At 35.3% G+C, this 20,423-nt stretch overlaps 1 protein-coding gene across 1 annotated transcript in view; it reads left to right on the top strand.

The window, feature by feature from the left end:
- Positions 1-14,807: 14,807 nt before the first annotated feature.
- FUT8 (fucosyltransferase 8 (alpha (1,6) fucosyltransferase)) overlaps positions 14,808-20,423 on the top strand; it is a 77,807-nt gene continuing 72,191 nt past the window's right edge. Inside the window, exon 1 of the mRNA XM_009329739.1 lies at positions 14,808-15,010. Within this exon, the coding sequence (XP_009328014.1) occupies positions 14,808-15,010 (203 nt within the window). The remainder of the gene's footprint in view (positions 15,011-20,423) is intronic.

The raw sequence follows: 20,423 nt of genomic DNA, 5'->3' as shown, positions 1-20,423 counted from the left end.
AAGTTTTGACTGGTATTTTGAACCATATTACCATTCTGGTAATGCTTAGAAATGGGGAAACAATTATTTGACAAAGCTGCTAAATGGCTGAATTACTTTAAATGATTATGCAGATGTGTATCTTGCATTCAAAATTTATAACATCTTTCAGCAGCAAATTTGATATTATCTGTAAATATTAATGAATTCAACTTCAAACCTTATTTGGTTTTGGCAAATACTAACAGAGGAAACTGGGGCCTGGTGAGACTGGCTTGTACAAGTTACTAAATCAATACAGACCCTAAAATATTCTTTGATTTAATTCTTTGATTGCTAGATCACATTGTGTCTAATCTAGGTATAATGAAAGATGGTAGTTAAAAATATTCTGATTAAGTAAGTAATTGATCTTTATGGAAAATCCAGAATTAGTTAAATAAAAAGTAGAAAATGTGATATTTTAAGATGAAGAATTAGGTTCTTTCTCAACGTTATGATACAAGGGCAAATCAAAAGGAAGATATTATTATAGAACGTGAAACACTTTTGTTTGAATGTGAAACTAAAGGGACCTTCTTTTTTCTTTTCAACAGTTACTAATTTCACTGGCTGCTGGAATAGTGGAATTACTTGTTAACCTCCAAGCCCATGATGCAGTTGTGTTCATTTCCTGCTGTCGTGGAGAGGGTAAGCTGTTCTTCAGGTCTGTTATGAAGTTAATGTTAATGGTATTTAAAAATTTATTGCTATTTATGTGAAAGATAGTATACATTGTACACTTACATGTTACTCATTTTAGAAATTATTTTTTTTCGCACCATAAGCTGTAAAAAATGCTGATTAAATTAAATTCCTGAGGAGTTCTGTTATTTCACACAATCACAGAATAGCTGACTTTGGAGAGTATCTCTGGAGATCTTCTAGGCCAACCCCACTGCTTAAAGTAGGGTCAACTGGAGCAGGTTGCTCAGGTCTGTGTCCAGTCTCCAGGGATGGAGACTTCACTAACCTGCCCAGCCTGTTCCAGTGTTTGACCACCTTCACAGTAAAAAGTATATTCTTAGGCTTAAATGGAATTTCATGTTTCAGTTTGTGCCCATTGAATAGAATAGACTATTTCAGTTGGAAGGGACCTACAATGATCTTCTGACTGACCACTTCAGGGCTGACCAAGTTAAAGCATGTTGCTAAGGGCATTGTCCAAATGCCTCTTAAACACTGACAGGCTTGGGGCATCGACCACCTCTCTAGGAAGCCTGTTCTGGCGTTTGATCACCCTCTTGGTAAAGAAATGCTTCCTAATGTCCAATCTAAACCTCCCCCGGTGCAGCTTTGAACCATTCCCACACGTCCCATCACTGGATACCAGGGAGAAGAGATCAGCACCTCCCTCTCCACTTTCCGTTCTCAGGAAGCTGTAGAGAGCAATGAGGTCACCCCTCAGCCTCCTTTTCTCCAAACTAGACAAGCCCAATGTCCTTAGCTGCATCTCATAGGACATTCCTTCCAGCCCTTTCACGAGCTTTGTTGCCCCCCTCTGGACGCATTCAAGGACCTTCATATCCTTCTTAAATTGTGGGGCCCAGAACTGCACACAGCACTCAAGGTGATTTTCTCAAAAAAGTTCCAGCGCACCGTGAACCTGCTCATCCAACAGTTGGACAACTTGTCCAGAACGAAGCGGTGATGGGCAGTATCAAAAGCCTTACTAAAATCCAGAAAAACTACATCCACCGCCTTCCCTTCATCCACTAGGCGGGTGACCTTATCATAGAAGGTTATCAAATTCGTTAAACAGGCCTTTCCTTTTGTGAACTCCTGTTGACTGTGCCTGATGATTGCATTATTCTTTAAATGCCTTTCAGTAGTACCCAGTATAATCTTCTCCATAATTTTTCCAGAAACTGAGGTTAGACTAACAGGTCTGTAGTTCCCTGGGTCCTCCCTCATGCCCTTCTTGTAAGTTGGAATAACATTGTCTAGCTTCCAGTCAGCAGGGACCTCCCCAGACTCCCAAGACCTTTGGTAGATGATCGAGAGGGGTCCTACCATAACATCTGCTAGCTCCTTCAGTACTCTCTTGTCTCTATTAATTGCCTCTTGAACTGTTACTGGGCACCACTGACAAGAGTCTTGCTCTGTCTTCTTTACTTCCACCCATCAGGTATTTTTATATCTTGATATATAATAATATTGATATAGGATATATAGGATATATATCCTGCCTGAGCTTTCTCTTCTCCTGGCTGAACAATCCCAGTTCTCTCAACCTCTCCTCGCATGGGACATTTTCCAATCCCGTAATCATCTTTGTCACCCTTTGCTACACTTGCTCCAGTATGACCATGTGATGTACTAAAAACAAAGAACTTAATCCAATGTGACATGTTGTATAAAATAAGCTATCATGGGAACTTTTAATAGTGAACTATTTATTTGTCCACGAAAAACAAATAGCAATTGTCTTGTAGTCTTATTTTTCTAGATATCATTCTGGATCAATCTTCTCTCTCTTTTACTTTTTACTTTATAAAATACTTTGAATCAAATATTTGTATTTGCTATGAACAGCTTTTTTTTTTGGAGGAAACATTTGCAGTAACACCTCCTGATTGAATGACGTGAAACTTCAGAAGCTTTTTCTTTATGGAGGATATTTAGAACTGTGGTAGATAAAATTCCAGAAAGGTTTTAGGATTCTTTTGTTTTAAACTTACGTTTTGTTTTAAACTTACATTAACAGTGATGGGCTGATGGACTATGTCAGTAATTGAGGTCACTACACAAGATGCTATATAAATACTAAACTAAAAAGCAAGTTCATGTCTTAAGGAAGGGCAACCAAAGGGATACACAGAAGAGAATGAGGAGATAGTAAAGCATTTTTAACACAGTAATATTTAGTCATGGTCCTTGAAACATTGATTTCTACTGGCTATGACAGGACTTTGAAAGCGAATAAGATAAGTAGGTAGAAAGATGCAGGCAGTTCGGTGTCAGCTCAAGAAAATCTCATAGGTATTTGTAGAAGACAGTAGTTGTGGTTGGTGCAGGACAGAAGAAATATTAAAGAGTATGTCCCTGTCAATGTTAGTGAATTCTTAAAGAAACTAGATAATGAGTAGTTTAGTGAAGAACCTTAAATATCACAAAATGATCTTGCTTGTGGCATGGGGAGCTAGAACCTCATAGGGAGCATACAGAGGTGTTCAAAGAGCTGAGGTTATAAAGATATAATATAAAACCAGGAGTATATCTTTATTGGTTTCTGTTGAGTGTAAATGAGAGAAATATGGACAGATATCAGTACCAAAGGGAAAAATACATTAATTTGGATGCAGTTGGATGAAGACCTAGATAATGTTTGCTGTTTTAAACAGCAAGGAGATAATGTAAAGGAATATAGTAAAGTAAAAAGTAATATTAGAAATTCTGTTGGGGTGAAAGCATTAAGACCTTGTTCAGTAATGGTACCAAGATTATTATTCTGGATAACAACTCAGGTGTTTGTAGTAGTTAGAGGACACTGATGGAGGAGGAGGCTTATAGGAAAGAAAAGAAGTGCATACATTCCTTAGTTACGTTCTTACAGTATTCTGATTGAAATTAGACTTGTAAGGAAGATGGGAAATTACACTTACTGTTCTCTCAGCTTCAGTTTGTCTGCTATACACCTTCTTAAGAACTTCAAAAAAGCAGTAGCAACCTCGGTTTGGTGACTTCTGTCATGTCTTCACTGATCATCAGTCATTTTAGGGAATTTATTGCTGCTTCTTGGCTTGCAAGTACAGCAGCTCTGGAGCTGTCAATCAGCTCTCAGTTTATAATCTACAAATGTTCATCTTTTGTTATTGACTTTATTTTGGTTGCATCAGTAATCACTACCTATGACTCTAGGATAAAATTAGTTATACAGAGCAACTACCTTTGTTTTAAGCTGCAAACAAACTGTAAGTATTGACTTTCTAAAAGAAGAAGAAATTTGGCACAACAAGATTGCTTACTAGACATTCTGAATATTTGTCTATTTCTTCCTCTGCCTTCCTTTCTGAAGGTGTTTTCATTTCAAAACTCTTCAAAGTTGTTTGCAGCTTTGCAAATAAAAGTTTTATGCAGTTAAATTGAAAAAAGTCTCTGTATTGGTCAGCTGAGCATTTTAGAATAAACACTAGAACCTCAGAAATAATACCAGGATCCTTTAAGGTTCATTTTTCCTCTGCTTTGAATTTCTTGTCTGTATTATAATATGTATTCTGCTAATGCTTCTAAATGAATCTTAAGACAAGTCTTCTCAAGTTGATAATCTTGTGTTTTGACTCTAGCTTTAATTTCTCAACTCCTGGTAATTTACCTTCTTCGTAAGCTCTGTAAGTCTGCAAAGTCATCAAGCTTCAAAACTCAGTGGCAGAATCTCTCTAACTGAATTTCAGGAAGGATAAATCATGTTGTGTCTTTCTCCTAAGTTTGTTCTTGTTGGTTATGATTTTGTTTTCTAACCAAATGAAATGAGTGGGCCTGTAGCTTTCACATAGTTAAGGAAGTCCCTCAGTACCATCTCTTCCTGCCAGGGAGTTTTCTGTGGTGAAGATCCAAAATCATAGTATTTGAAAGCTTCAGTGTTGAATAAATCTGCACTTGCAATGAAATTGAAAAAGGTGGTGAATTCCATTAAGAAAATGTTTAATTAGAGAATAATCTGCTGATTGTATCAGATGAGCAGATCGTATTTATTTATGTAAAATTATAAGGGAGTATATGAAGAGAAAATCACCCAAATTGCTCAAAGCAAGCCATACAGTTATAAAATTAGGCTTTTACAGAAACAGTAGTAAAGATGAAGGTGTTAGGAGTAAAGTAAAGAAAAGATGTTAGGAGTAAATAGTAAGCAAGTCTCATGATTATGTTTACTTATGTCCTGTGATACATGTGAATAGAAATTAGGAAGAAAAAAGAAGTAAATTTGCACAATAATTAAGTATACATATGGAACACTACAAAATTTATGTCCTTATTCCAGAAAAAGCAGGGAATGGGTAGTTTTTATGGATAGAAAAACAAAATTATATAACTGAAACAGTGAACTTGAATAGAAAACTAAAGAAACTTCATTTTGGATACTTTTAGAATACAAGCATTAATACATGTTCTGTGAATGGGTTTCTGTTCTCTGATTGAAGAAAAGAATATATATAATTTGTGTATTAATAAAGGTAATTAAAAAGTTACGGATTAATGAAATGCTTTCGAAATTGTTTCCAGTCAATAGTCTAAAAAGTTTGGAACTAAATTGGATAAAGTCTCTTGGGATTAGTATAGATGAGTGCTAGAATTAGAAATAATTACCAGCCCTGGCTTGATCACAGTAGTATGCAAAGCATGGGGACAAATTTTGAAAGAAATGACAATTAACAAAGTACAGCTAGATGAACCTGTACTTAACAAAGTACAGGTTTGCCAAAGATTATTTGATCAGGATTATTCTAGGTTCACCTATTAACTATTTCAGTGAGGGAAAGTAAATTTCCTAATTACACAGTTTCTCCCAAACAACATTTATCTGGACTTCCTTTCAGCATTTTCTTGGCACATAGAAAATTATATATTGAGTTAGAGAAAATGTGGATGAAAAGTACAATCATTCATTGGAAAAAAAAGTAGCTGAAGGGATGAAGTGACAGTGACTTGTGCTACAAGGAAGAGTATTAGACTGGAGGAGAGACACTGTTAGTGCAGTAGACTACATCTGTTATTCATCTTGGGGATTTTCAGTAGTGACAACGTCACAAAAAGAGAATAGATTATAATGAAATTTAAGTCACAAAGTAGAGGAGTGTTATGATGGGGGTCAGAAAAACGTGCAAGAAGAATTTTTTACTTGGGATACTGGAGTGGTAGAATGGGATAAAATATAATAACACAAAGTTAAAAGGATTAAAAATAAGAATTTCATTATATAAGATGAGAGCTTGTCAATTTGAAGAGATACAGGTGCCAAAAAGTTTGAAGGTATTATGTCCTTGCAAAATGGTTGCTGACTGCCAGAGTAATGTGGCCATGAAAAAGACAAATCCAGTCCTAGGATATATCACAGAAAGCAGGTCCAAGAGAGAAAAGCAAGTACTCATTTCATACAAGACACCGGCAACATCTTATGTGTTATGTATACAATTCTGATTCCTGATGTACTGAAGAGACTTAATTGGAATGGGCGCTGGTACAGGTTGTGGAGAATTTGTAAGCCTCTTGCAATGAAGTGCTTGTAAACTAGCATATGACTCAGACTAACATATAAGTCTCAGAAGGCATATGGCTGCTTTCTGTAGATAGACCACTCTCTACAGAATAGGGCAGTAACCGAGCTCTTTAAACTGAGTTTATACTAGTGCAAGAAAACACAAGTATAAATTAGCAAAATACAAATTCAGTTTGGAAATCAAAGAAGGCTTTTAAGCATTGGAAGAGCGAGTTTTTAAACAGCATTCCAATAATGGGTAAAGGACATCCTTTTTTTTTTTTTTAGATGGAACTTAAAAAGGTTTCTGTGGCATGGTTACCTGAAATACTAGGACATAGGATTTGACTGAAGAAATCTTGCCCATATAACCTAGTTCAGATTATGAAGATGGTGTTTCATTAATCAAATAATATATAAGCCTTCGTAAAGAATGCATTGCATACACCATGAATACTTGCAACGTTTGCTTATTTGTATCAAAGACTACAGAGTCATTTAATTGTTATTTTTGTCCTTTGATCCTTAGTTTTATTTTAATATCCTAAAAGGATTATTTCTTTAGGCTCTAATCCTTTGTCAGAGGCTGTGCCATCACATCATTGTTACATAGGAACTGGAACCAGAAAGTTGGGTTTTTGGGGTTTTTTTGTGGTTTTTTTTTTTTTTTTTTAATTTTATTTTTATTATAGCAGAGCAGGTTAGCATTACTTAGAGTAGCATGCTTTCCTAAGAAGATAATTTTTGTGGGTGAATTTTTAAAAATACTAACTTAACTTATTTAAGTTTACTTTACTTTTAAAAGAAACTACCAATGATGTGAAAGTTCAATCTAAGTTGCATGTACAGTGTAACATGCTTTTTGAGTGTTTCACGTTTTTTGACTTTAAGTCAATGTGATAGCCCTTAACAGTGGGGTGAATTTCATGTTTCACACTGTGAAAAAAGAATTGTAGATAATGTACATGCCATTAAATATAATGCCATATATAGTAGCTATAGCGATATATGAATTTTGCTTCATGAGTAATTTTTCTTCTTTTCAACTTACATAAGGTACACTTTTTTTTGAGTGAATCTAGATCAGTAGGTGGTTGAGCCAAAAGTAGACTTGCTTAGCTTGCTTTGAACTGAACCGAAAATAACTTGAAACTGTACATTGCCAAGAAAAAGTATAGTGCTATTCTGGGGCCATAATTCTGAATAGCAAGCAAAAATACACAAAGAGAAAATCTCCACTCCATCACTGGATTTGTTATTGAAAGCATGTTGGGAATAGTAAGTTAATAAGGACCTTATTTAAGTCATGGAAGATGTCCTTTCATTTGAAATTATGGTATTGGGCTATTCAAGTTTCTAATTTGTAAGTACCTTTTAAGGTGTTAAAATAACCAGCAGGCATTATGGGGGCAAGATGAGGAAATATAGTATATATTTATTTTTTCATTGATTAATCATTTTTGCTATAGCAAAATAACTTTGACATTGATGCACATTATTTCTCCTGGTGATGTTGGAGCTACGCTTCAGTCTCTTTTTTTTTATTATAATTTTAAATAAGTTAGTGTTGTCTTTACTATTTCCTGTAGTCATTTTGTAAACACTGCATTGCATTGCATTGAAGCAATGGTTTTTAACCAAACCTTCCCTGTTAATTGGACAACAAAACATTTTTATATGCTTCCGATCGATTGTGGCTTATATGTGTAGTATGCACAATTTGATTTCCTGATGAAGGCATTGAAGCAGACCTTTATTTTTATGTAAATATTCTGTCATCTCTTTAATGGAGTCTAAATAAATTTGTGACACTAACCACATTTTCTGTGCTATGCATTTAGCAGTAAATAAATTTTAATTTGACTTCCTTTCTCACAATATTATTTTCCATTCAACTGCTGCATTAAAGACTGTGTATTCCTAATGATTTATAATAGCAAGTACTTATCAGAACTTTTTTGCTTCATTAAATAATACTGCATATTTTGTATTGACTTCCTATAATAGAGCTACAGGATTAAATTAAACCTGAAAAATAGCTTACTGTAGGTGATGCTTTGCTTTCAATTTAGCATTTGCTTTTAACATTACTTTGTTTTTATTCTACAAAACTTTTTCCTGATACTGGTTTGATTTCTTTACTAGCTGAAACAGGAGTTTGAAATAACAAATCAATTTCTAAAGAGTGACAGAAACCTCCTACATTTAAATACAAAAAGCCTTGATGTTAATTACCACCAATATCTATTTGTTTCTCACTATTTTGAGAAGATTTCATAGCTTGTCTGTAGTCTCTTCATCTTCAGTCTCCTATGGAACCAGGAGACCCTTTGCATTCATATGTGGAAGATTTTCCATCATTTATGTAAGTCCAAACTGCTTTATTTCACGGCAGCTAAAAGCTGTGTCTTTACATTCCAGAATCCCTAAAAGTTGCCAATTTCACTGTGACATCTCCAGCCCCATGCTGATACTGGCATTAAAGGTTCTTTTGCCACTATACTGTTGTATGCTGCTGCTTCTACTGAGCTTCGTCTTTCAGTCCATGCCTAGCACCTACATCAGTGATGTGACAGGGATTTTTGTGGATGGTATCTGGGTTCTTATGAATGGGAGATGATTTCCTTGAGAGATCAGATTGAAACTCTTTTAACTGGGTATAGTGATGAAATTTAAAAAGAAAATTAGCTTGAAAGATTGCTGTAGAGATAATTCCAAGAGCTGTTGGGGAGAATAGAAGAATACATGCTTTTTCACCCCAAACACCCAGGGTAAACCCTTTCAAAGAGATAAAAGAGATGTCTTATTACATTAATTTAAAAGGTGATGTTAAAAGAATGTAGTCAACCATTCTCGGGATCCCCTAGAAGGGAGACAGGAACTAATCTAAAATTGCAGGGAAGAAAATGCAAATTAGCTAATTGTCAATATACAATGTTTTGACGCGCTTATGCACTGGGAAATGCAAAGTATGGGTAAATCCAATCGAATGTAAGACAAGAAATCATGGTAAATCTCAGGGGATAACTAGTAAATTAAAATACATGGCTTCCTCTGGGTAAAAGAAATGTAACAGTATTCTTAGATAAAGGATCTTTAGTGTTATTATTAAATTATGTTATATAGTAATCATTGTTATTTAGATATTTTCCTGTTTCCTGCTTAATAAAATATATTTATTGGTGCTGCTTTCCCACACCTTCTAAGTTTGGTGGGCTCTTATTTTGATATTCAGTATCAGACGGTGTTAATGACCATGTATGTTATGATTCATCTCAGGTTTGAATCACTGGGTTTGTGGGCTGCTGCTGAGTTTTCTCGAACTTCAGGCTCATACTTTCAGTCTTGGCAGTCCTGAGCTTTGTTTACAGTATGGAAACTCATAAACAGCTATATAAAATTAAAGAGGGATAAATATTGACATTACACCTTGACTTCCTGTCAGGCAGATATCTGATATATGTCTGCATGTGGACGTCTTTCAGAAACCTGATACAGGCTGTTTGAACAGTTGAACGGTTTTAAAAACCTGATCAGTTTTCCTTTTTGTTTCCCTATTTGTTCTTTTATTTCTACTAGTCTTTTATTTATTATAATTTATTTTATTTAAAGGTCTTGTATGGGCTTTGAAATACTGAAATACTTTGACATTTTGCATTCCCAGAACAGTATGAAATTGAGGAAAAAATGTAAAAGGCACATTACAGTACAAAGCAAATAGTTAAGAGTAGTTAGAACTCAGGTATAATTAGATATACCACTTTTTGAGATACAGGCTGACTGTTTAATGTTAGTTCAGAATGTTCTTCCTATTTGTTCAGATAGTTTGGCATCTTTATTCGATATTTAACTGTACTGTGATCTAACTTATAAAAAGACCAATGACATCATCAGAGATTCATAGAAATCAGATAAAACATGCTATCTTTGCATATTCTATAAAATGTTTGAGTAGTTTCAGAACTCTGTTGTTTAAAATATTAAGTCCATTAATTGTTTTAGACATAATTTTATTTTTGGGAAGAAAAAACAGGTTTACTATTAAAGAAAGCTAAATTCAAAGTGTGGGTACTTTAAAATCACTTGTGTAAAAGCAATATGAAGGTGCTACAGGAACAATGTACCTGAAAATAATTACTGTACACCATTAATTGCTTGAGATGTACAACGTATCTAGCCTGATGTATCTCTCAGACTGGCTAGCAGTGGATGTCCAGGGAAAACTGCAAGAACCAGGATACTATGGTGATACTGCCCCGGTATATTCTCTGGTTTCCAACAATATGTGGCTTGGGATTCGGAGAGTATTGGGTGAATCTTTGTGGGTAGCCTTTGATGGTCTAATGGCCTTTGAAGTGTAAACTTTTAATACCTACAGTGTTTGATCAAAATGAGTTTCATGCTGGAATTGTGCATCTTGAGAAATACCTTCTTTTGTTTTGAATCTGTTCAACCAGAAAGTTTTACTCGTTATGCCCTTGTGCCAGAAGAAACAACAAACAATTATACCTTGTTTACTTTCTTATACCATTAATGATTTTTATAGATTTGCCATGTTAATTCCTGAGTTGTCCTTTCTACTAATCTGTTCAGCCACTATTTGTTACTGAAGGCCATTCTCTCTCTCTGCTAATTTTTGTAACCCTTTTCGGTATCATTTCTATTTCTACCATGTCTTCTTGAGTTGGTTGAATCGGAATGATACGAAGTAATCAAAGTCCTGACCCAGTGTTTTAATGCAGTGACATAATGATAATTATTTCTGTTGGTTTTTTTTAGGGGGGGAGGTTCTTGGGTTTGTGGGGTTTTTTTTTTTGTTTGTTTGTTTTTAAACCTGTGAGGACTTGGTTGCTTTTTGGCCAATGCTGAGCTGATATTTTACAGAATCACCTATTACAGCTGAAGTCCATTCCTGAGGGATAGTGATTCAAAGATCATCTATAACTCTACACACTGATATAAACTGATTTTTCATCTTTCATTTTATTTCTTCATTAGACAGAGTCTTGATGTTCTTCATTGCAGTCAACTTTTGTATAATATGTGCAGACTTTGTTACCTCACTTTCCACCTTGTTTTCCAAATCACTTATGAATATATTAAACTGTATGAACTCTACCATGAGTCCCAGTGAGGTCCCTGATCATTCATTCCACTTAGAAACTGATTGCCTAGTCTTACTGTAAGTTTCTTCTCTTTTAACAGGGTGGTGACTCATACGATGAACTTTCTTCTTCCATGCAGCTTAGTTTCTTTGAAACATTTTGAGGACCTTGTTGAATGCCATTTGGGAATCCATATTGATTAGATGAACTCCATAACAATTAGAACTGGTTCTCTCTTGCCTGGGCGTTTGTTTACATCTTCAGGAGGACTTTAATAAATGTATGAGGCACAATTTCTCTTTCCAAAAGCTATGTTAGTACACTTTGATTACATTCATCCTTATGTCTGCAGTTCTATTTAATCCCATTACTATTTCTGCCAGTTTGCCTGACATGAATGTAATTTTTTTCCTGGCCTATAGTTGCAGGGATCCCTGCTGTAGCCCTTGCAAAGAATTCAGTTTACTGTTTTCATTTTCCATTCCTTTGCTACAAGGTGATTATAAGTGAGAGGTTACATACTACTGTTAATAATTAAACTATTGCGTTCTTGAACTTCTTTAGAACTGTTGGAAGAATATCATCTGTTCCTGATGACTTGTACATATTTTCATTGCAAAGTACTCTGAAAAATTCTTATATACTCTGATCATTTGTTGACCTTAAAGTCTCTAGTAAGCTGTCTTCGGATAAAAGGTTTAGTATTAATTTTTATGTCTTTAATGTCCCAGAATTTAGAGTCTTATCTATTTAATAATTTGATTATGATTGTGACTTTTTAAAAGGATACTTTCTTTGCTAATTATAATAGTTACCTTTACCTGATGTTTTAATTAAGACCATGATATCTTTCCAGGTGGCATGGAGTCCATTTCTCTTTTAAAATAGTTCCTCTTCTTGAAATTCATCACAGCTGTAGTGAATTTTTTTTCTTTGTTGCTCCTAGAAGGAGATCATATCTGAGTATATTATGCAGACTGTTATAAAATGGTCCTCCAGAGAAACTTTTTGATCTAAGATCTGCAAACTGCTTGTGATTAAGTCAAGAGTTTTTCATAGTAGCTTTTCTCTTAAGCAGTAATTTTATAATGTCCATAGCATCTGTTTATTCTCGTCACAATTCCCAGCATACTATTTAACCAATCAGTAGAGGAATTATTTGAAGTCTCCTATTATTTTTTCTTTTCCCTGCCTTCACAGACTTTGTGATTTCACTTCGTATGTTGTAGCCAGAGTCAATCATTTTCTGGGTGATTGGTAGTATAGATGTAAGAATACACTTTCCCACTTAAACCTTAAACTTCAGTCCATCAGGGTTTTATAGTAATCATTCCTGCAGGTAACTAGGCTTGCTTCGCTTATAGAAACGATCCTCCGTGGGTTGGGCATGGCCTATTCTGTTTCGTATAACATGGGTTCTTTTTCCTTATGCTGTGATCTGTAAAGATTGTTGAAGAAACCGCTATCTTCCTGAAGGCAGTCCCACGCTTTTGCCAAGCTAAAGCAAAAGCTATATAAAGCTTTCTTAGAGATCTGTAGAAAATGACATGTGGGATTCTGACATTATTTTCAAAGAAAACTGGTCCACTTAAAACTCACCTTGTCACAGGTACATTAGATGGAAAAGCCTGAGAGAGGTACTACATAAGTTTTCCATTTCATTAGTAATAGTCAATTTTCAAATAGTTTATCTTGTGTACCATCTTACTAGTCTTAAGTGGATTTTTTTTGCCTCTTTCAAGAATATACAAACAAAAACCCTCCTGCAAAATAAGTAGAGAAAATTTTCCAGCATTTTCTAATACTATGTTAGCAATTTAGTATCTGGAAGTTTGTGCTCCAGGCATATCTTTGTGACTGGGTGAGTTTAGAAGTTATTGCAAGTTGGGAAGCCTTTTCTCTAAACTCGAAATTAGTTGGAACAGAATAAAAAAACTAAATGAAATGAAAAATAAGTTAAAGATGAAAGAAGGATTAAACAGAGAAGAATAATTTGGGAGAATGTGGGTGTGGGTAGCATCTCAGAGGAAATATGGTAGATTTACAGATTTGAGAATTGGAAATATAGATTATTTTGGAAATTGAGTATAAATGGCATATATATGCCTTTTACAAAAGATAGAAATGTTACATTACAAGAGGAAATGTTACATTACAAGAGGAAAAGAGGCGAGAAGCACTTTAGAAGATTGTGGATGTGCTGCTCAGTTAAATCTTAAATTCTGTTCTAAATAGAATGAGAAGATTCTTACAGTCATTGAGTCATGTTTTGCCAAGTAGAAAATGAGTTGAGGTGATTTTGCATTTTTTTAAATGATGCAGTGTTTTTTAGATGAGAGAAGGTATTACCTTTAGAGCTTTTTTGCATTTTTGTAGTTTTAATAGTAACACTTGTCAAAATGGGGTTTGATAGTTTTAAAGCAGAAGAAAAATATTTCTAAAAAATTAGCTTTCTAAACTCATGCCTGATTTTCAAATGTGTGAATTTAACAGTGCCACATAGGTTCTACTTGAAACCCCCCTCTTTTCTACCTCTTAAATTTTCAGTGTTTCTTCTTATCTGTTTTAGCACATACAGTGGAAGGGTAAAGCAAGAAGTGTCTTGCTATTTTAAGTAAGAAATAAAATTTTGGGTTTGATTTTAGATAGACATTTCAGAGGCCACTATAAATTTAAGAGTAAGATATACAATGGATTGTTTGTTTAAAAATTAGTGCTTATACTGTGCCGTGCTTGCAAGTTGCTTAATTGGTATTACAGCTGCTAGTAGGTCAATCTACTTGCAAATAGTGGAATATATTGTTAGAATGGCTATAACTCTTCTGTTACAGGGTGGGAGTCATGATAAAAATGGAGAAGAGAGTTCATAAAAGTGAAGACAAAAAAGATGAATTTGTAATTGAATAAAGGCTCTTTGTTAATAGTAAAGGAGACTATTAAGTTTACCACAGAATAATTTTTGAACTATTTCAATGTGTGAAATGACACACAAATTGGTAAATATTTCTCTTACAAAAAGCAGCATTTCTTCTGGCCATTGCAAACCCAGAATTAATTGTGTATTATTTATGTGGTTCATTCTTGAGCTCAGCATATTTATTGTGGAAAGTTAAAAGCTTTTTTTTCTTTTTCTCCTTGACAGAAAGTAGTAACATTATTGTCATTAACATTCAGGAATTATGATAGACACATTTAGCTTAATTGCAATCCAATATATTGTTGTATATCAGAATTATAATTTCAGATTTTTTTATTCTTTTCACAGAATATAAACCAAGAATGATGCGATATTAATGCTTTCTATGTACAGCCCTATAAGGATCTTCTCTAAGGAGTTGCAGTAAGAAAAACACTGAGAATAATTTTTCTCTGATACAATGTGGTGAAGCAGAGGAACTGAAATTGTCCACTTTTGTACAGGCTAAGGACTTAAAATGTTTGTTATTTTGTGAGCAGAAGCAGTTCTGGAGTGAATTGAACTTCTGAAAATGCGGCCATGGACTGGTTCCTGGCGTTGGATTATGCTTATCCTCTTTGCTTGGGGAACTTTACTCTTTTATATTGGAGGACACCTGGTACGAGACAGTGAGCATCCAGATCACTCTAGTCGCGAATTATCCAAGATACTTGCTAAACTTGAACGTTTAAAGCAACAAAATGAAGACTTAAGGCGGATGGCAGAATCTCTCAGGTAGGATCTAAAAGTAAAACTTCTTGGAAAATGGTTATATGAAATATCAAAAATTAAATTGAGAGTGTCGTGGGTTTTTTTTTTTTTTTAAAAAATCATGTTTAACATTTAAAAGTATAGAGAAGTGTTTTAATCAGTGCTATAACTAACTGAAAATAGATTGCAAAAACCTTTAAACAAATAACGTACATTTAGTTTTGGTCTAATATAGCCATTATTTAACAGTTATTATTTAATGGTGTCCAAGTGTTTACTGTCACAATAAGAGTTCTGTAGGTGATTAACTCCTCACTGCCAACTTCAAACAAGTACAATTATTATGATGTTCAAACCAATTAGAACAGCTAGTGACTTTTCTACACTTCTGCATGCAGTAACTGGAAGAGCTTGTTTTAAAAGTGCTGAAAACATTTGCACAGCTTCTTGAAGATAGATGTGGACTTGCTGAAGATGAGCTGCAGTAGACTGCTGCATTATATGAATTCTTTTAACTAAGGTTTTTTTTTTCTTGCCTTGCTGCTAAACTTGTAGCAATACTTGTAAAGTAGTAGGATCATCTCCCTTTTTATAATTATTTGTTACATTATAGATTGGTACAATTACAATTTAAAGTGTTTTCTCTCACCTTTTCAGACAGACAGCTTTTAACATAGACTTCTGGTATCTCCTTTCCCAAGAACTTGAAGGGAGAGCTTCTTAGGCAGGATGTGATGCCAGAGTCAGACTGGACCTAAGTATGTGGACATTACCACACACGACCTAAAAGTCCGGATGGATCATGGGGACAAGTGTAGAGGCTTCATATGTTTTAGGAACCTAGAGAAGAGCAAAGCTCAATACAAGATTTTACAGAATGGGAGGGTGATGTTTATTTTTAGAATATCTAAGTGAGCTGAATTCACTTACTGTCTCTTTCACAACGACATATGCACAAGCACCAGGACATGTGTGTAGAAGTGGTCTGGCCAGGATCACCCGTGTAGAACATGGAGAGCAAGGGGCACTGGCAGTTGAGTCTTCATCGTGTCTCTTGGGTGGTTCTTGCTTGGCAATGAGAAACTGATTTTGGACTTGCCTTTTAACACCCTTTAGGAGCAGATGCCATTTTGGATCTTCTACCTTGCTATTTTGCTTCATAAATCATAGGAAAAATTACTGAATTGCACAAATCTCTGTTTTCCTTACTAGGGTGTTTTATGGTTCTAGTCCTATTCTTGTTACCTTATCTTTAGGTAAGTTTGTTTCTTTCCTTCATTTGAATGAAATCACACATATGGACTCTGGAGCAGTGAAATGAATACCTTTCCTCTTAACCCTGTTCTGATGTTTCTTCTGGTGCATTCTTTCTCTTTCATGCATAGCCAGGGCTATTTGGTCTGGTAGGCTGGGTAGAGTTCCCTGCCTTACTGAAATTTCTTTTCACGGCGCTCTGTTCCTGGTTTCTGGAATGCACTGTAGATATGGCTGCATGCTGACGAGGCTTCTTAGCTTAGGCTCAGTGTTCTGAAAAACGAATGTCTTAATTTTTAACATGTCAGCCCTGAAGAAGTACCTTCATTCATGTCGTGCTGCACAGAGGTGGAGAAATGCTGCTGACCCAAGTGCCCTCTATGCTAAGCATAGATAATCTTCACCTTGAGTAATATGGCCGTGAATGGCTGAGTTGGCGGTAGTTTTCTAAACTCAATTTATTCATATGTGATAACAACTGCATTGGTAAAAAGTTTAATATATTTTTGTTGACAAAATGGTGTAATGTAGAGTATGCTGCTATGAAGAAACTTAAGCAAGATCCTGTATTTGAATAAATACAATGTCTTTAAATTCCTTTAATATTAGACAATAATAGTCAACCTTAGGGTTTATTGCCTCAGAGGGGGAAATATTTGAATGTAAAGATTACCACCCTCCATGCTTTCAGCCCCCCATATTTGGCTGACTTGAATAAATGGTAATGTGATGTATTGCACAGTCATTGAAATACGACCAGTTCAAATTACACAGTGACTAGAAGAGAGTAAATGTTCTTGATTTTACTTGTGACAGGGTACTCTTTTCCTCTCAAGGAGGCAGTAGATACAGGAGATGCATAGATACAGGCTAAGCTATATTTTAGGCATTGATGATTTTTCTGAACACCTTTCTCTGTTTCCCTAACCTATCTATAGTCAGACAAATATTACATTTTCAGTGGCCAAGTTTTAAATAGTAGCTTATACTGTTGATAGTTTTCCATGATTTATAGAAATAAAAACATTAGTTTAGTTCTAATCTAAAGATGTTAGAATAGAACATTCCAACATTCCTTCTCAATGCTTCAGTTAATTGCTGCAAGTTTCTAGAATTAGATTAGGTGATGCAAAACTGTCTTAACTGGACACTGTTGATCTTCTTTTGCATGAATATGTTGCTGAAAAATATTTTGGAGACTTTTCTTCAAAATGGTTGTATGTAACCACAGGAGAATCTGAAACTCTTGCATGAGAAAGCCTAAAATGACTTTAAGTACCAATTTGAACAGCAATGCATCCCCAGGTTCAGTAGTCAGTGCTGGCCAGAAATGAGCCAGCTTGGGACTGGAAGATATTCAGGCATAGTTTTTTGCTGGAAGTGATCTGCCATTGATGAAGTACTAGATTTGAGGGAAGTGTTGTATCACAATGTAGAGCCTTTTCATTATTTTTATTGAGGAAAACACGTGATACTGTTTTTGTAGAAACTTCACAAATAGGTGTGAGAAATATCCTGGTCAACTTGCATCATTAAAGTATTAAATCATAAATGTCATATAGAATTTCAGTATCTCATTTCTTTGTTTGCCAGATAGAACAAGTGGTGTTAAAAATAACTGCTAGCTTTAAAATAGTCACACTTACAGTTTTATAGCAATATGGCTATTTAAAATGAGGCAGTAACCAACAGTCTATGGATTCGGTATGTGTGTCCTGGAAGAGATCACTGTTGCTATGAACATATGTTAAAGAAACAAAACACCTCTTAACTTCAGAAATTGAATTAGAATTAGACAGAAAAGATTACTTTTGCTCCAGTTAACATCTTAAAGTGAAGACATAATTTGTTTTGGGCTTTAATGATCAAAGGCAGAAAGGCTGGAACTATTATTTGCATATAATTTAATTGCTAGAAGTTTTGTTTTTGTACTGAAAACTCTAATTATTGATACTGGCTGTGAAATCTGAGTGGTTAAGATGACAGTCTTTACATCAGTGTAGCTTGTAAAGGTTGCCAAGTTGGATTTTGTTACATTGAGGTAAAAACTTGGTTTTGCTGCCCTTCTCCACTAAGATTTTACACCTAGAGAACTAGAGGTGGTTTTTTTCATTCCAACAGAAAAGCACACTTTTTGTGGTGAAGATATAGAATGGCACGCAACAGGGTTAAGCTAATGCATGAATTTAAGCATGTTTCAATAATAACTCTAACTTAAGGTTACTTTGGGAGGAGCTTAAACAAGACGAGAGTGCCTACCTGGAAAATTATAACAATAAACAGGCATCTGATTAACTATGCTAGTTAAAGTATTTTGACATAATTAGATTAAACTTTTGGATGGTAAAAAGCTCCAAGTTAACAGAATTTATCTTAGTGGGCAAAGAAGCTTTGTGAATGGCAGAAAATTACTATAATATCTAGCTGTGCCATTAATAATAGCTAGTTAGGGCAGGGAGGAAGCGACAGAAAGCAGGGATGGTTACAAGAATTCAGTAGTTCAATAAAAGTATAAGTTGTAACAATTTCCATTTTGAAGTTAGAGAAAACTGGTGTTTCATCTTCAATTACATCGGGCCCTTAGTTATATGGTAAAATACATTTCAATACAATACATTTCAGTTGCCTAGCATTTCCCATTATAACGGAGTCTTGTGACTTCTCTGACTTCCTTGTCACCTGATAAAAGTGTCAGTCCTCTGGGATGGTTGTAAATAGGAGCTGGGTTGTGCTTAGTTTCTTCCAGCCATCCATGAAGGCCAGCATACAACAAGAAGTGATCTTTCCACTCCGAGATTATAATGCTCTTTTGCTGCTAATTTATGTAGCAGCTCCTCATCCCCAAAGACAAAAACAACAAAAAAGACCAAAAACATGCCCTATGAAACACACCTTATGTGCATGTAAAATCAACCATTCAAAAGTTGAGAAATGTCATATCTGTGACAAAGCTTTATAAAATCTTGCTTAGCCCTTTTCTGCTGTATGATACGTAAATCATATTTGATCTTGTAATTTTTCCCCGGTTGCTTCTTTTCACACAGGATGCGTGAGGAGTAGAGTTAAGGTTTTAGGGCAGTATGGGGCTGTGTTTTGGATTTGTGCTGGAAACTGTGTGGATAACACAGGGATGTTATGTTTGATTTCACAAACTACATCATGTTCTTCTGATCTATTATTATTTATTATTATTATTATTATGTTTTTTAATGTTTTTAATTTATTACCAGTATTGGTTAAGAATAGTTCATATTTTTGTAAGGATTTTTGGTGAGGTTATTTTGGGATGCTCTTTTTTAAATATGTACCTTTGCAATAGTGCATGTTGAAACAGTCACATCTATTTGAAAATTGCCTGAAATAAAAATATTCCTTTAGGAACTGAGTACACTTTTGTGGTGCACTTCTGATGACTTTAAATGACTTCAGGCACCACTTCCTTTTTACAGTGCATTTGGAAAGTCTTAGGTGAGAAGTTGCTGCAGTTTTTCTTTTGCCAATATGATGCTTTGTAAAAACCTTACTTGGGGGTTATAAAGAGGCACAGATGTATATACAGTGATGCAGAAGATAAATGGATTTAAAGATGTTCTGTTGTCATGGTTTAACCCCAGCCGGCAACTAAGCACCACACAGCCGCTCTCTCACTCTCCCCCTGGTGGGATGGGAGAGAGAATCAGAAGAGTAAAAGTGAAAAAACTTGTGGGTTGAGATAAGGACAGTTTAACAGGTAAGGCAAATGCTGCGTGAGCAAGCAAAGCAAAACAAGGAATTCATTCACTCCTTCCCATGGGCAGGCAGGTGTTCAGCCATCTCCAGGAAAGCAGGGCTCTATCATGTGTAACGGTTACTTGGGAAGATAAACACATAACTCTGAATGTCCCCCCCACTTCCTTCTTCTTCCCCCAGATTTATATGCTGAGCATGATGTCATATGGTGTGGAATATCCCTTTGGTCAGTTGAGGTCAGCTGTCCTGGCTGTGTCCCCTCCCAACTTCTTGTGCACCCCCAGCCTACTCGCTGGTGGGGTGGGGTGAGAAGCAGAAAAGGCCTTGACTCTGTGTAAGCACTGCTCAGCAATAACGAAAACATCCCTGTATTACCAACACTGTTTTCAGCACAAATCCAAACCAAAGCCCCATACTAGCTACCGTGAAGAAAATTAACTCTATCCCAGCCAAA

Source organism: Pygoscelis adeliae, unplaced genomic scaffold, assembly GCF_000699105.1.
Source record: "Pygoscelis adeliae isolate BGI_AS28 unplaced genomic scaffold, ASM69910v1 Scaffold117, whole genome shotgun sequence".
Classification (NCBI taxonomy): Eukaryota; Metazoa; Chordata; class Aves; order Sphenisciformes; family Spheniscidae; genus Pygoscelis; species Pygoscelis adeliae.
Note: the sequence above shows the minus strand (reverse complement) of the source record. Positions and strands in the feature narration are given on the sequence as shown.